Genomic DNA, 17,798 nt, shown 5'->3' with positions numbered 1-17,798 from the left:
GTTCAGCAAATTATTTTTCCCAGATCTCTTTGCTCACTCTGGGAACGTGGTCCTTACCAGGTACTAATGCAGGAATATGGTCTGCCAGAGAGCCAGGGAAGATGTTTGCTAGTTCTGTCAGAAGGCCAAAGCATCCTTGTCTGGATTTCATGCTTTTGTCTTTGAATTGCTTGGCTAACGCTTTCACTATATTTGGAACCTGAAATATAAAGACACACAAATAGTGCAGCCATTTTCCCCTCTACCCACCTATGGCCGAATGACAGCTGAAATGAATGGGGGGCTGGGGGAAGAGGGGTCAGGGATAAGATCCCACAAATCTGTAATGTGTAGGTTTCTGCCAGTGATTTAAATATAAAATTAATGGAACTGGAGGAAAAAATACTTTACCTCAGCTATGGAATGGCGCAAAACATATGCAACTCATTTCTAGGTCACCTGGGGCATTTGTATTTCCTACTGATAATTTGCCTTCTTTTTGTTCCCTGCTTGAGCCACTTTGGGTGATGCAGTGAGGTACACAGAACTTACTGCATGTCAGTGTGATTCACACACAGCACTAACTGCACATATGTGTGCGAGTGTGTAAGCTTGTGACAGAATGCCAGGTAAGCAGTCCCAGTGTCAGTCTGTCTCAGGCTTCCCATGACGTCACCGAGTCAGGCTAGGATTTCCTCCTGCACTGGTCAGCAGACTCCTCACCTGGTTCTGCAGCATGGTGAGGGGTATATCTTCCTTGCTCACTGAATCTGAGGCCTGCAGCCAGCTCTGTGCGGGCCGAGTCTGCTTTAACAAAGACACATACGCACTGAAGATGTCGGCTTTGACGTTCTCCTCCCTTTCCTTGAACCTGCTGATAAGAACAGGAGACACGCTCCTGTAGAACTCCTGCAGTAGGTCTTGCCGGGTGCTGACCAACGCCTCAAGGCACTTGGCGGCCGACCTGCGCACCTTCCAACTCATGTCATCATCATCGCTGTACTCATCATCACTTTCTAAAAGGAAACAGAAGCACAGGCACTGTGAGAGATAAGCAGAATATCCTCACATTTATCATTCTCCAGTATACCCAGCCCCAAGACAAGAAAATTATTCCTTACCTGCTAATTTTCGTTCCTGTAGTACCTAGGATCAGTCCAGACGGTGGGTTATGTCCCCCGTCCAGCAGAAGGAGTCAGACAAAACTTTGAAGGGTGCTGTCACATAAGCCAGTGCACCCTCTGCAGGAGCTCAGTATGGAGTATATCAAAGCCAGAATAACAAAACTTGAAAGAGGGTGGATCAAGAGTCCCCAACCATAACCAACCGTAAACCGGTCAACTCGTGCCAACTAGTAAGAGTTCAACTCGTGCCAACTAGTAACTCGCAGAAAAAAAAAACTGTGAAAACAGGTTGACAAATGCGAGAGAGTCTCGAGCAGCAGGAAAAGAGAAAAGAGCAAGCAGGGAAGAACCCATAGCCCCAGTAAATTATGCGGTGGGCGTCTGGACTGATCCTTGGTACTACAGGAACGAAAATTAGCAGGTAAGGAATAATTTTCTTTTCCCTGTACGTACCAGGATCAGTCCAGACGGTGGGATGTACCAAAGCTTCCCCAAACCGGGTGGGCCCTTGAAAGCCCTGCTCGAAGGACCCTGTCCCCAAGGGACCGGAAATGGATGACGGTAGGTGCAGGCGATAGCGTCTCGAGAAGGTATGTAAGGACTTCCAAGACGCTGCTCGAGAGATTTCCTGAGGGGCGACGTACTGCACCTCGGCCTAAGTAGCCGATTGGAAGTGAAGAGAATGGGCTTCGACGCCCAGAGGAGGAGTCTGACCTGCAGCTATATATGCAGCTTCCTGGAGCCATCTCGCAATGGTCGTCTTCGAGGCCAGGGAACCCTTCCTTGGTCCCAACCACAGAATGAACAGATGATCCGAGACCCGGAAGTCGTTCGTTACCTCCATGTAGCGAAGAAGCGTGCATTTGATGTCCAGAGCCCGGAGCGTTCTCGGCTCGTCAGCTGGGAAGGACGGAAGCTCTACTGTCTGGTTCATATGGAAATTTGAAACGACCTTCGGTAAGAAGGAGGGGACTGTCTGGAGAGATACCCCAGAATCCGTAAACCGGAGGCAGAGTTCCCGACAGAAGAGCGCTTGTAGTTCCGAGATGCGACGTGCTGACGAGATAGCCATCAGGAAGATTGTCTTGAGGGTAAGAACCTTGATGGTGGCGGTGCGCTGAGGTTCAAAGGGTGAGCCTGCCAGCGACCGGAGTACTAAATTGAGGCTCCAGGAAGGGCAAGGATCCCTCACTGGGGGCCGTAAGTGCCTCGCCCCCTTGAGGAAACGTGAAATGTCCGGCTGTCCCAAGAGGGAGGCATGATCTTCATACTGGAGGAGCCACCCCAGAGCGGCCACCTGGACACGCAAGGAGTTGTAGGAGAGCCCTTTGTCCAATCCATCTTGAAGGAACGCCAGGAACTGCGGGACTGAGGCCCTTGTGGGAAAAAGACGCCCCTGGAAGAACACCAAGTCTCGAAGACCTTCCAGACCCTCACGTAGGCGATGGATGTCGAAGGCTTGCGGGCCTTGAGAAGAGTTGAGACTACCGCCTCCGGGTGTTCCTTGCACCGGAGACTGCGCCGTTCAAAAGACAGGCCGCAAGACAGAAGGGTTCTGCCTGATCAAAAAATACTGGTCCCTGATGGAGCAGCCGAGGAAGATGTCCCAGGCGAAGCGGACCGTCCACCACCAACTGGAGGAGGTCGGCGAACCAGGGTCGACAGGACCATTCGGGGGCCACTACGATGACAGGATCCAGATGGTGCTCTATCTTCCGGATGACCTTGCCCACCAGAGGCCATGGGGGGGGGGGGGGGGATACGTAGAGAAGGAGATGGTGAGGCCATGGGAGCACTAGAGCATCCACTCCTTCCGCCCCCCGCTCCCAACGACGGCTGAAGGATCTGGCTGCTTTGGCGTTGAGGGACATCGCCATCAGATCCAAGCAAGGCTGCCCCAGCGATGAACGATGAGTTGCCGCGCCTCTTTGGAGAGAATCCACTCCCCAGGATCCAGCCGCTGACGGATCAGGTAGTCTGCCTGCACGTTGTCCATGTCCGCGATGTGGGAGGGCGCCCAGCGCGCCAGGTGCTGCTCCGCCCATGCCATCAGACGGGCCGTCTCGAGCGCTACATGTCGACTCCTTGTGCCACCTTGCCGGTTGATATATGTGACGGTGGTCGCGTTGTCCGAGAGGATGTGTACCGCTCGATTCCGCACCAGAGGCAAGAAGTGGATGAGGGCCAAGCTGTGCCCGCAAACTGCCCCCCATCCGGACAGACTGGCATCGGTGGTGAGTACCACCCAATCCGGGAACTCGAGCGAAAGACCTTGTGCCAGATGCCGTGGGTCCAGCCACCAACGCAAGCTGTCCTTGACCTGCTGGGGGAGAGGCAGAACGAGTTGGTAGTCCTGCGAGACCGGCTTCCAGCGGGATAGCAGGGTCGCCTGAAACGGCCGTAGGTGAGCAAAAACCCAAGGGACGAGGTCGATCGTGAACGCCATAGACCCTAGGATCTGTAGATAGTCCCAAGACGAGGGCGCTGGCAGCATAATAAAATGTTGTATCTGTTCCCGAAGGGCCTGAGCTGTGTCCGGGTGCAGTAAGACCTTGCCCTGAAGAGTATCGAACCGTGCTCCCAAAGAGTCCAAGGATTGAGAAGAGCGTGAGGGAACTCTTGGCAAAGTGCACTACCCAGCCCAAGGATGGGAGGAGCTGTACGACCCTGGAGACTGCCGCCTGTCTCTGTGCGAAGGACTTCGCTCGAATGAGCCAGTCGTCCAGGTAGGGATGGACAAGGATCCCCTCTCGCCTCAGAGACGCCGCCACCACTGCCATGATCTTTGTGAAAGTATGCGGGGCGGCCGCCAGGCCGAAAGGGAGAGCCCGGAACTGAAGGTGTTGATCCAGGAGCTTGAAGCGAAGGAACCGCCGATGAGCCGGGAGCATGGAAATGTGGAGATAGGCTTCCGTCAGGTCCAGGGAGGCCAGAAATTCCACCTGATGTACCGCCGCGATGACGGAGCGCAGGGTCTCCATGCGGAAACGGAGCACCCTGAGGGACTTGTTGACCTCCTTGAGATCCAGGATTGGATGACAAGACCCGTCCTTCTTGGGTACGATGAAGTAGATGGAATAATGGCCCGAGCCCACCTCTCCGGAGGGGACAGGCTGAATGGCCCCTAGCATCTGGAGGCGGTCCAGGGGCTGTCGTACAGCTAGCCTCTTGTGAGACGAACCGCAAGGAGAGAAGAGAAACCGGTCCCCTGGCAGGCGGGCAAACTCTAATGCGTAGCCGTTCCTTAAGATGTCGAGGACCCACTGGTCTGAGGTAATGTGCACCCACTCCTCGTAGAAGAGGGAGATGCGACCCCCGATCCGAGGGAGAAAGGAGTGGGTGAGCCTGACATCATTGAGAGGATTTGTCGGAGGTCCCCTGACTCGCCCCCTCCCGGGCGGGCCTGCAACCTTGAAAGGAACGGGTCCAGGACAGGGATCTGGAAGAAGACGCCCTGGGCCCCGCCGGTCTGTACCCCTGGTAATGACGCTGAGCCCGGGGTCGTGACCTGTAGGGATTGAAGGCCCTGAAAGTCCTCTGACGATCCTCAGGCAACCGGTGTACTGTATTCTCTGCCAGAGACTTGATGATCTGATTGAGGTCTTCTCCAAAGCGGAACTTGCCTTTGAAAGGGAGGGAGCCCAGGCTAGTCTTGGAGGAGGAGCCTGCCGACCATTTGTGGAGTCACAGAAGATGTCCCGTTGACACCGCCGAGACCATAGATCTCACCAAGACTCGGGCGAAAGCATACAGGGCGTCCGCCCCGTATGCTATGGCTGACACTAGGTGGTCAGCTGGAGTCGCCTCCTCAGGTGGCAGGGATTGAGATGTGAGCGGCTGTTGAACCCAGCGGAGACTCACCCTCTGGGCGAGGGTGCTGCAGGTGGCCGCGCGCAATCCATATGCCGAGACTTCAAAGACTCTCTCTCGAGGTAGATTTCTAGCTTCCTGTCCTGGAGGTCCCGAAGGGCCGTGCCACCCGTGACAGGGATAGTCGTCCTCTTGGTAACAGCCGGCACCACCGAATCCACTTTTGGCACCTTGAGCAAGTCCAGGAAGCCCTCCGGGAGAGGATAGAGCTTCTCCATAGTCCGTCCGAACTTTAGGAAGGATTCGGGAGAGTCCCACTCCCTGGTCAATAGTTGTAGAAACGTAGAATGAGCGTGGAAGGCCCGAGACAGAGGGCGCAACCCCGCCAGGACCGGGTCCCCCTTTCTAGCTGACGATGCCACCACTGGAGCAGAGGGTCCCGGCAGCTCGGGAGGGGAATGAAGATCCACCTCCTGCAGGATCTGGAGATTCTTAAGTTTGTCTCTCCCGAAGATGTGGAGCACCCACGGATCGTCTCCCTTTAGCTGTGGCTCTGCTAGGGGATCATCCGGCTGATCCGGGGGGCGGGGGTGTCTCCCCCCTGGTCCGGGTATGCGCCCGCTCCTCCCCGCGCAGAGGGGGCTAAGTGGACCCTGGGGCCCCCATTTGTAGTCCCTGATACACTGCCTGGTGCGCTCTGGTCCCCCTGCGGAAGATCCGTGAGGCGGGGGGTCTTGGCGGAAGGGGGCTCCTGGGAAGGCGTCCCGGGGGCTTCCAAACGCTGGAGGTATGCATTGTGCATAAGCACAATGAACTCTGGTGAGAATATTGGAAGGCCCGGGGGAGGGACGGGCAAGGGGTCCTCTGGGAGGGCCCGGGCATCGAGGCTAGCCACCGGCGTTAAAATCAGAGGGGAACTGTCGAAGAAACCCTGCCCCTCCACTCCCAAAGGCTGAGAGACGCGATCCGGGGGATCCAAGATGGCCGCCGTTCCCGCCAAAGGCGGCGAAGGGGCTGGCTCACACTGCCCCCGGCACGCCGGAGAGCGGCAAGAAAAACGATTTTGCGGCTCGGAGATGCCTTCCCCGCTGGGGAGGCACCTGGAACGGATGCCCTCCCTCGATAGTCTGGACCCCGGCTCACCACAGGCCGCACAGCGGGATGGCCGCGGCATGGTCTGAGGCGGCCGGGGAAGGAAGGGGGCGAGCAGCGGGGGGGGGGGGGGGGGGTATGTCTTAAAATGCCGTGGGGAGCGGGAATCGACCTCACCTCCGCTTCCCCGAGTGCCCCCGGAGGCAGCAGGGGAATCACCCCTTCCCTGCTGAGGCGGTCCCGGGGAATCAAAACATTGCGGGACCACTGGCGGCAGAGCGAGGAGAGGCTGGCACCACCAGCTTCCTGCTGTAATCGCAGCTACAGAAGGAAAAACTCCTGAAACCAAAAAACAACAGACAACTTACCCCCAGACAAAGATGCATGGAAAACGTGGGAAAGAAAGAATAGAGACAGACCTGACTGCCAGACAGGATCGACAACCTCACACTAAAGCAAAACCTGATTTTTTTTTTTTTTAAGTAAATTAACTTGATCCAACCACAGAAGAACAAGCTGAGAAAGAAAATTAAAGCAAGACTAATGCTCATCCAGGGGAAGTGCCATGTAACCCTACTCTCCTCTGCTGGAGTCAGAGAAATACTGAGTTCCTGCAGAGGGTGCACTGGCTTATGTGACAGCACCCTTCGAAGTTTTGTCTGACTCCCTCTGCTGGACGGGGGACATAACCCACCGTCTGGACTGATCCTGGTACATACAGGGAATACCTAATACACATCAGTCTCAAACAAGACATGCAGTAAAATCCCAGGAATCTTTAGCAGAGCTCAGAGGCTACTGAATGTGACTCACATGTATAAACAGTCAGTCTTACCAGGTGCCATTGTACAATAACTGTCTGTAACAAATTTGAATAAGAGCACAAATCCAACAGCTAGCTGAACTATCAGGTACTCTGCCATACCTACCTAACCTCTCCCTATCCTTTACTACCTCCCTTCAGTCCTTTTTTTTTTTAAGATTCCACCTCATATACACAGCTGCAATTTCAGTCCAGTCCCAGCTTTTGAACTCTCATCCAAATATATTCTGCTCCCAAAGTTTCTACTAAACAGGACAGGATAATCCCATTAGCAGCCTTCCCCCTCTCTTACCTTGTTCTTCATCCTCCCCATTCTCCGTTTCCATCATTTCCTCCTCCTCATCCTCCTCTTCATGCTCATAGTTGTAGTTCGGATCATACGCGATGTACATCAAGCACAGTCCCGTCACCGTGGAGATGTGAGGAGAGATCTCCTTTGGACACCTTCAAAAAAGGAGAGACGTTGATTAAAAAGATTTGCTATGTTTAACAGGAGTTCTTGTTGCTTAGATATAAACAAAGTTCTTGGAGGAGCCCTTACCTTCTCACAAAAGATTCAAATGCCTGAAAACAGTATTCTCGAAGCTCATCATCCTCCACATTACAATATTTGACAATTAGAGGGATAATCTTCTCCAGATATCCTCCTGAAAGAGAAAATGAGCACTCATCTTCCTACTCTTCTTCAGCTTATTAATAAATGTCTGATGTTAACTATCATAGATTCCTAGCTTGCATATCTATCACAGCACTGGGCAATTTCCTTACATTACACCAATACAACAGCATGCTCCATGACCTCACATACTCTGCATTCTAGGAATCGAGAGTCATCTTTTCTTCATAAGCAGACGACTACTATCAAAATGAGGCTGCTTTGAGTAGACAGCTAAAAAGACAGAATGGAACAGTAAAGGGCTCCCACTAAGCAGAGCTTCCTCACCTTGCCTAGTTGCTCTGAACCTCCAGGCTCGTTGCCCTCGACATTCTGATTCTGACCTAACCCCCTCACCCATGTGGTGCCCAGTCTTCCCTCAATATCCTCTTACCGATGCGATGCCCGGCCTGCCTGCTGATGCCTGCCATGCACTGGATGTAGGTCCGGGTGCTGGAGGTGGACTCGCTACCCTGCAGTTCACTCAGGAGACGGTCCATCAGCTCTGTGAAGATATTCCCATTGCAGGTCTGGACAAGGTGCCCTAGCGCAATGATAGCTCTCTTCCGCACCGCCAGACGAGGACTCGTGAGCTGAGGGAGAAGGCAGCTGAGGATGGATGAATGGAAGGCAAAAAGCATGCCACCCAACCTGGAAGCGCAGACACAGAAATAGCAAGTGACAGTGTCAGTAAGGACAGCATGTTCCCAGGCATGCATGCCTTACACAGACCCGCTCTCACCGGCTCAGCATGTCTGACAAGATATCCAGCGCCTCTAGCTGCACAGACACATCCTCCTGCTTCCCAATTGCTCCTGTCAGCTGAGCTGTGATCTTCTTACACACATTAGCAGTCATCGCTGAGCCTACACCAAAGAAAACACCAACAATCCATTAAACAATGAATCCCGATTCATATGGTAGTAAAGACCACCGCTGCCAAAGGTGACATGAAAGGGGCATTAACAGTCCCCTTCAATCAGTTATATTTGTGAAAGAAATCATTGCTTAGGAATTCAAACCCACATGTTCCAATCAAGTATAGCATTTGGAATCTAAAATTTAATCACCAACAGACCCACAAGGACTGATTTTAAGAAGCATTTACACACTTAAAATTGGGTTTTACATGTGTAAATGCACTTTAAGTGGACTTTTGAAAATTGCTACAATATACTGAATTGTCCATAGGATATTCATGTGTACGTGCACTTTACATGCATAAATGGCTTTTTAAAATTGCTACAATAGTACGTTATGTTTACAAGTGTAAAATTACCTCCTATGTCTACAATACTACTTACTTCAAATTATTTGTGGGCAAGCAAATTATTTATCGATAATCATCTGTTATGAGCCAATAGGTCCCTCCTCACCTCTGTTGCCATGTTTCTGGCCTAAACTGGCCATCATATCCCACACAAGTTACAAAGCTTTTAGACATGAAACAAAGGGAAATACTTAGGCCAGTCATGGAGTACGGTGGTGGAATTAGGATTGAGAGATTGGGTGGGATCATAGGAGACAAAGCTGATGCTGGATTAGGCAAAGCTAATTTGTGTGCTCATCTACAAGTGGTAGAAATTGGAATAAATCTTCAACAACTTTTTTTTTTTATCTGCTGTCATAATTTATTAAAGTTACTATGTTGCAGAGTTCCACTTTCTTCCATGTTAACTAATCCTACTTGAACTTCTTCACATCTATTAATTCTTCAGATGTTTGTGAAATTATCACACCCTCTGTTGTGATTGACCAATCCGGAAGTGGATCCTTGGGCCGACCGCTGGAGGGAGACGGACGGGAGGCAGACTAGATGAAACGATGAATCTTCACCTGGGAACCCGTGACCCCTCCAGAGGAGCTGTAGAGGCCCGGGTCACTAGGGCTTAGGAGTCTTCGCCCTGGAAGCCCGAGATCCCCCCAGGAGGAGCCTGTAGGGACCCGGACCGCTGGGTCTTAGGTGATAACAGAAGAATCCAAGGAAGCGATACGAACCGGGGTACAAGCAGGCAGAGAGCGGAGTCAGGCAGGCAGAGATCAGGAACCAGGCTGGCAAACGATACCGGAGTCAGGCAGGCAGAAGTCAGGAACCAGGCAGGCAGATAAACGATACCAGAGTCAGGCAGGCAGAAGTCAGGAACCAGGCAGGCAGATAAACGATACCAGAGTCAGGCAAGCAGAAGTCAGGAACCAGGCAGGCAGATAAACGATACCAGAGTCAGGCAGGCTGAAGTCAGGAACCAGGCAGGCTGAAGTCAGGAACCAGGCAGGCAGATGAACGATGGCAACTAGCACTCCGAAGAGAAACCTCGTTGCAAGGCGAATTGCAACTTCAAAAGTCCCGGCTTAAATCCCCTGCTCAATCAGCTGACGTCAAAAGAGGCGTGTCTGCACATCCGGGTGCAGACGCCTTAAAACACGGCTCTTCGCGCGCGCGCGCGCGTACCAGGGCTGGGGGGAGGAGTTTCTGACGACGTCTCCACGAGGAGACGCCGCTGCCATGCGGCCCTGGAGGCCAGAAACCCGGCGGTTCGCGGTGCCACGGAGGAAGGTAAGAGCCCGGTCACTAGGCTAGTGACCGGGATCGTAACACCCTCTTACACGAGCAATGCTGAACCTGAAACACGCAGCAGACTCCAAATCCTGATCTGATAAGGTTAGAGTGACAACCCTCTCTTGCTTCCTTCGCCTGCCCCCAGACTCTTTTACTCAGTACAGAAATGACATTACCCCACAGTTTAGTCCCAGATGCTGGGCAAACAATCCCAGTCATATTACCTGAGGATGCTGGAGGTAGTTCGGAGATGACTGTTTTCAGTCCAATACTGGAGATATCTCGCAGCTGTTCTTTGTCAGATAGCATGTTGGTACACAGGGTGTCTACAATTGTCTCCACTTGGTATTCTTTCACTTTTCCAACTAAGGGGCCCAAGCTGGCAGAGGAAGCAGAAAAACCAACCACATTAGAAATCATTTATATGGGATTTCAGAAGGCATTTGATAAAAGTTCCTCATTAGAAACTCAGAGGAAATGAAAACATCATGGATAGGAAGCAATATCCTATTGTGGACTGGTAACTGGTTAAAAGATAATAAATGAGGATCAGAAAGCGACATCACCCTCTTAAGATGGATGCTTGAGCTTGGAGTTCTGAGGGGCCTCTGCTTATATCAGCGTCTTTCAGTATCAAAAGCATTGGTTGACAATAAGTTTCCCCGAGTAGCAAAAAGCGAGATGGCGCAGCAGAAAAGAAAAATTGTTTTTTACCTGTTAATTTTTGATCCTGGAATACCACAGATCAGTCCAGAGAAGTAGGTTTTGCATCCCTACCAGCAGATGGAGGCATATAATAAAATCCTTTAGGTACTGCTACTTAACTGAGAGCCAAGATGACTATTCCCTAAACTCCAAGGATTTCTCCTTCATCACATAATACCCAATAATTAAAATGGCAGTCAATCAAGAAAAATAAACTTAAAAAGCTGCCTTTACTTACCCTCTCCAGCAACTCTCCTACTCCTTTCCCTTGCAGGCCAATAGCACTCACCAGAAGCAGCAGGGCTGCTGAAGCTGTGTCTTCACTGTTTTCTTCCTTAGGGCCCACAACCAGTCACAACCAGTCTCTGTCTCACACAGACCAGTAACTTCCCTAACTAGTATCTCTTCCTCACACACACACCAGTCACCTCCCTGATCAGTCTCACATACACACACACATACCAGTCACCTCCCTGACCAGTCTCTGTCTCTCTCACATACACGTCACCTCCCTGACCAGTCTCTGTCTCTCTCACACACACATACCAGTCACCTCCCTGACCAGTGTCTCTCTCACACACACACACACCATTCACCTCCCTGACCAGTCTCTGTCTCTCTCTCACACACACACATACCAGTCACCTCCCTGACCAGTGTCTCTCTCACACACACACACACACACACACACCAGTCACCTCCCTGACCAGTCTCTGTTTTTCACACACACTCACAACAGTTTCCTCCCTGACCAGTCTGTCTCAATCACACACATACTCTGTCACTTACAACCATTCACATACATACTGCCACTCATGCACCCATTGTACCACACACACACACACACAAGCTCTCACTCATGCGCCCAGGCACCCATTCTACCACAAACACACACACTGCCCATCATGCACCCAGGCACCCATTGTAACACACACATACATACACAAATCTGCCACTCACCAACCCAGGCATGCATTCTAACACACACACACACACAAAGCTGCCACCCAGGCACCCATTGTACCACACACACACACACACACACACACACACACACAGACTGCCACTCATGCACCCATTGTACCACACACACACAAAGCTGCCACTCACGCATCCAGGCACTCATTCTACCACTCACACACACACACACACACACACACACACACACACACACACACACAAAAGCTCCCACTCATGCACCTAGGCACCCATTCTACCATACACATACAAGCTCACATGGAGCCTCTTCTCATTGTTTGGCCCAATAAACCTGGCCTCCGCTTCTCAGCCACCTCTGGCCTGACCTCCATCGGCGTGCAAATTCTCTCCAGCCGCCTCCCGCATTGCGCAGGATTTCTCCACTCTTCAGCCCCTCTGGTGGCGGCATGCAGGTCTCTCTTCTCTTCAGCCCTGCCGGCCTGGCCTCCTGCAGTGGCGCGCAGCGTCTCTCCTTTCTTCAGTCCCGCCGGTGGCGGCACACAGGTCTCTCTTCTCTTCAGCCCTGCCGGCCTGGCCTCCCGCAGTGGCGCGCAGCGTCTCTCCTTTCTTCAGTCCCGCCGGCGGCGGCACGCAGGTCTCTCTTCTCTTCGGCCCTGCCGGCCTGGCCTGCGGTGGTGTGCAGCGTCTCTCCAGTCTTCAGCCCTGCCCCTAGGGAGAAGGGAAGCACAAGCGGGGCTGTGGAACACCGGGAGCTGCGACACACCTGCCAGTGCTTGGCGACACACTGGTGTGTCGCAACACATCAGTTGAGAACCGCTGGCCTAATAAGTGTATGAAAAGCCGTTGAGGCCTACCTCATGGCACACAATCAAGAAACCTCAGAGCAGGCCTAGCCAATGGAGGCTACTCAACCTGCCAGGCTGCCCACATCTCTCGACCTCCCACGGAGCGGAACGAACAGTGGAACGGCATGCTGAGCACGTAAACTGGGAGTAAGGAAGTCCTAGCCCATGCCAGCTGAAAAACCAGCTACTGGTCCAAGGCACACCTCTGAGGGACCACAGAAATCACCTCAGGAATTCTCAACTGAGTAATACCGTAGGAGAGCAGGGTGAATTTTTTTTTTTCTCCTTTTCTCAAATTGAAGCAATCTCCAGTGGGGAGATGCATGTCCATCTGCTGGAGACGGAGAATACTGGCAAGCTGATGTCTCTAGAGGGGGTTATATAGTGTGACATCAGTTTACTCTGTCTCCATCTGCCGGTAGGGGAGTATAAAGCCATTTGTTCTGGATTCATCTGACTGGACACAAATTAATATGGGGAAAATCGGAACTATTAAACCTTAATCTCTTGGCTAATAAAGTGACTAGATCAAAGGAATCATTTCTGTTCATGTGGGAAAAAAAGAGAGCATAAGATATTTGGGAATTCAGCTGGAAGCAGATTGGAAATAAATATTCCATTTAAATTACATCCCCTTGTTAGCAAAAACAAGGAAAGATCTGTTAAATTGACATAAATCTGAATTATCGTGGATAGGGCATATAGGTGCTGTTAAGATGACAATAGTACTGAGATGGCATTGCTTATTTCGGACTTTATCAATTCCTGTATCCAATGCCATTCTGAAATTATGCCAGCAACAGATATTTAGTTTCATCTGGAAAAGGAGAACACTGAAGGTGTGTAGGAGAATAATGTATCTGAAGAAGCTATCCGGGGTTTGGCTGCCCCTGATTTTAAGCAGTATTATCTAGTGGTGCAAATCAGGGTTATTTGTATGTGGCAGTGTGCACATTTTTTAAAGCAAAGGTGTGAAACAGAGCAGCGTATTAATGGAAAATATTACTTATGGGGAGTTGTTTGGGGTCCCAAAGTAAAGAGGGGGACTGCCGGAAGATAAGACAAAGAGAAATCAGCGTCCCTTCCCCAGGTCCTCCAGGGGCAGAAGTTCACAGCGCTTCAATCCTTACAGGAACAACTATCAAGTGCCCCGCCCTACGGGCTGGAACCAGTCCTTTCGGACCAAGCACAACAAGAGGGGAACCAGCTCGGGTATGGGCCCCAGCCACACCACACAATGAAATTCAGCCGACCCATCCAAGGGAAGAAGCCATAGGGGCAGATTAGCCCTATTCTACCACAGATGGGTCGAGATAACATCGGACAAGTGGGTCCTAGCCATCATTCGGGAGGGGTACTACCTGGATTTCCTACGAACCCCTCCGGACAAGTACGTGGAGTCCCCCTGCCACGACCCCTCCAAGAGGGCGGCAGTGGAAGCTACACTGTCCAGGCTACTGGCACTCGAGGCCATAACCTCAGTACCTCCACAGGAAATAAATACTGGCCATTATTCCATTTATTTTATCGTTCCCAAGAAAGAGAGAACATTCAGGCCCATCCTGGATCTCAAGTCGGTTAACTGCCACCTTAGGATCCCTTGCTTCCACTTGGAAACCCTACGATCCGTTATAAGGTCGATACAACCAGGAGAGTCTCTCACATCCCTGGATCTTTCGGAGGCCTATCTGCACATCCCCATTCATCAGAACATCAGCGCTACCTAAGCTTCAAAGTCCTGAACTGTCACTACCAGTTCCGGGCACTACCCTTCGGGTTAGCCATAGCACCCCGGACGTTCACCAAGGTAATAGTGGTGGTGGCGGCAACACCGAGGAAGGAAGGAATCCTTGTTTACCCCTACCTGGACGATTGGCTGATCAGAGCAAAGTCACCGGAGGAAAGCCGCCAAGCAACCAGCAGAGTCATAACTCTACTGGAAAGCCTAGGATGGGTAGTCAACACAAACAAAAGCTCCCTACAGCCCTCACAGTCGCTGGAGTACCTAGGAGTCCGATTCGACACCAAAGAGGACAAGGTCAGCCTAACCCTCACAAGGAGATCAAAATTGTGAAACCGGCTACAAACCTTGCCGGACAATCCTCGTCCCACAGCATGGGATTATCTGCATGTCCTCGGGCTGATGGCATCCACACTGGAAGTTGTGCCATTGGCACGAGCCCACATGAGGCCCCTACAGCGCTCACTCCTATCACGGTGGAGCCCACGGTCCCAGAACTACACCATATGTCTATCACTCCCGGGCAGAGTTCGGACCCAGCTACGGTGGTGGCTGCAGGCCAGCCACATGAGCCGGGGATCAAGACTATCCTCCCCAACCTGGACTCTACTCACCACAGATGCCAGTCTACGAGGATGGGGAGCACACTGCGAGGAGTTAACCGCCCAAGGGCAGTGGAACGCAGAAGAGGCGGGATGGAACATCAACCGCCTAGAAGCGCGAGCAGTCAGACTAGCCTGCATACGGTTTGTCCACAAACTTCGAAACAAAGCGGTCAGAGTAATGTCGGACAACACCACGACAGTGGCCTACATCAACCGGCAGGGGGGAACCAGAAGCCAACAGGTGTCCCTAGAAATAGACCTCCTGATGGCGTGGGCGGAAGCAAACCTCCAGCAGATCTCCGCCGTCCACATCGCCGGGAAAGACATCACGGCAGACTTCCTCAGCAGGGAAAGTCTAGACCCAGGAGAATGGAGGCTGTCACCAACAGCCTTCAAGATAATAGTGGATCGGTGGGGAACACCGGACGTGGACCTTCTGGCAAACAGATCCAACGCTCAAGTATCCAGATACTTCAGCCGCAGGCGGGAACCGCAGTCCCAAGGGATTGATGCCCTGGTACAGCCCTGGCCCCCGGGGACTCTACTATACGCCTTCCCGCCGTGGCCCCTTGGCTGCCGTCACGCAGGGCCCTCAAATGTTCAAGGGTAAGCCATGTTTTTCATTTACCTGCTGGGTGTCGACGCTTCCGGTTGAGTACACTGGCGGTCTCCAGCTATAGTCAATCAACCAGTTCAAGTTAATCAAGTTTAACGTTTAACCTAGTTATGAAGTTATCCAAGTTAACCAAATTAAGTTAATCAATCAGTCAGTCATACATATATCCACAATGCTTTTCGAGGAGAATACTGAAGAGCTGCACTTCCTGCAGGGGTATATGTACTAGGGGCTGACGTCAGATTGAAATCTGATCAGTCTCCAACTGCTAGCAGGAGTACACTATACCCATTGGTCCTGAGTCCATCTGTCTACACCAAGGAAAACTAAATTATCAGGTAAGTAATTTCTCCATTATATACCCAGTTTTTTGAAGGCTGAATGTTCTGTGTTTGTGGTATCTAGGCCAATTTTTCCAGAATAAGACTATAGTTAGTTTTGCATAAAGGCTAAATATTCAATAGCTGACAAACTTTTTTTTGCTTATCTGCAGATAAGACACTTTTTGTTGGATGGGATAATATTTAGGGAATCATGTTGAACGCCAATAGTGTTTGAAATTTTGTGTTTTTCAAAGGGAATGTCTGAGGGATTAATATCTAAGATCTATCTTAATCTCTTTCCAAAATTCGGGGATAAGGCTAAACACATTCTTGCACGCAAAAAGGATATGGGAGAAGTGCTGGATGATGTATTATGGAATAAATGTTTCTATATAGTATCTATATCATCAGTTATAATGGAAAAATGGTTTTAAGGTCTTATTCTGATGGTATTTAACACTAGACAGGTTGTATAAGTTTTATCCATCAGTTACAGATTGTTGCTGGAGATGAAATGTGGTGGGTACTTTCTATCATATTTGGTGGGAGCATGCATGGATCCAATGATTTTGGGATGAGGTGCAAATGGTAACTCTGGACTTTTCCAAAGATCCAAAAAGTTTTCTTTTATATGCTATTCTAGCTGACAGTCCCTACCGAAAAGCTAAGCTGATAATAAAGATCCTGTCAGTTGCTAAAGGTGAAACAGTGGCAGGTTGGAGAAGGAACTTTGTGCCTAGCGTTCATCTTTTGACTACTCATGTTAAAAATAAATACTACATGGAAAAACTGACTGCTTTACATAATGACAGACGTAACTTGTTTGAATGTGTATGGGGTCCTTATACCCACTGGTGTAAAACAGTTGATTGATGTGTCTATTGGTAGCTAAGTGATGATGTATTTCTTTTTGTAGGCCTTACAACGGAACAATATATCTAGACTGCAGGGGAATGGGGGAAAGATGGAGGTAGATAGGATACAGAAGGAAGAGAATGAGGAGAATAGGAAGATGAACCATAATTTAAACAAAAGTTGGTACACATTTTGTCCATATTTTGTGCATTTGTTGTTGGAAATCTTTGTATTGACAATATCTGTATTGGAATAGTCCTTTGGGACTTTTGTTAAGTTGGCTAAAAGATCTGTAAAGATACAAATACAAAAAAAAAAAACAACAACACACACACTAGATAGTAAACAGTAGCACTAAATGGTCAGTAGAAAGAGGTAAATAGCTGAGTGTCCCAGGGATGTGTACTAGGAAAAAGAAGCAATGTGTAATGTAAACAAATTTGCAGCTGACACAAAATTATGCATAGTAGTGAAACAAGCAGACTGAAAAGAACTACAGGTGGACCTTGATAACTGGATATCTAAATGACAGATGAAACTTAATGTGGACAAGAGCAAAGTGATGTATATAGGGAAAGATAATCTTAAAGGGGTCAATTTTCAGTAGCCTTCTTAAGCAGGCATATTTCTACATGCAGACCATGTAGGCAATAAGGAAGAGTGGCATTGTGCTGAAAAGCAGGTAAGCCAGGGTTTAAATCCCATTTCACCCACTGACACTCCTTGTGACCCTGGGGAAGTCACTTTATCTCCCACTGCCTCAGATACCCACGTAGAATGTAAGCTCTTTGGGGCCTGAATATTTATGACTACTGTACAGTATCATGTACATTCTGTAATGCTATAAAAATGATAACTATTATTATTTTAATTTTCAAAGAGAAAAATTACTAGAGTTGTTTTTCTTTGAAAATTTGCTCATGGGGGTCACACAAGTACCTATGTACTTTGCATCTTCTCCTTCTGCAAGCAGAGACATGGGGGAAAATGTACGCATCTGTCCTTTACTCACCTGACCTAAAAACGTCCCTTTTTAATGTGGCCAAAAGAATGGGCATTGTGAACTCCATATGCGCTTTTCAGTTAAGAACCTCTCTACCTGCAAGATTCCTTTAAATATTGCTCGAGG

At 50.1% G+C, this 17,798-nt stretch overlaps 1 protein-coding gene across 2 annotated transcripts in view; it reads right to left on the bottom strand.

Moving 5' to 3' along the window:
* Positions 1 to 17,798, bottom strand: part of LOC115091271 (cullin-associated NEDD8-dissociated protein 1-like) — a 124,973-nt gene that overhangs the window by 65,434 nt on the left and 41,741 nt on the right. For both annotated transcript variants that reach the window (XM_029601423.1, XM_029601422.1), the window contains exons 3-9: positions 10,265 to 10,419; positions 8,226 to 8,349; positions 7,878 to 8,134; positions 7,370 to 7,475; positions 7,121 to 7,272; positions 703 to 995; positions 58 to 199 (exon numbers count right to left, since the gene is read on the bottom strand). In XM_029601423.1, coding sequence (XP_029457283.1) covers positions 58 to 199; positions 703 to 995; positions 7,121 to 7,272; positions 7,370 to 7,475; positions 7,878 to 8,134; positions 8,226 to 8,349; positions 10,265 to 10,419 — 1,229 coding nt within the window. The remainder of the gene's footprint in view (positions 1 to 57; positions 200 to 702; positions 996 to 7,120; positions 7,273 to 7,369; positions 7,476 to 7,877; positions 8,135 to 8,225; positions 8,350 to 10,264; positions 10,420 to 17,798) is intronic.

Source organism: Rhinatrema bivittatum, chromosome 4 (assembly GCF_901001135.1).
Source record: "Rhinatrema bivittatum chromosome 4, aRhiBiv1.1, whole genome shotgun sequence".
Taxonomy (NCBI): domain Eukaryota; kingdom Metazoa; phylum Chordata; class Amphibia; order Gymnophiona; family Rhinatrematidae; genus Rhinatrema; species Rhinatrema bivittatum.
The sequence above is the reverse complement of the archived record's forward strand: the minus strand, read 5'-3'. Positions and strand labels throughout refer to the sequence as shown.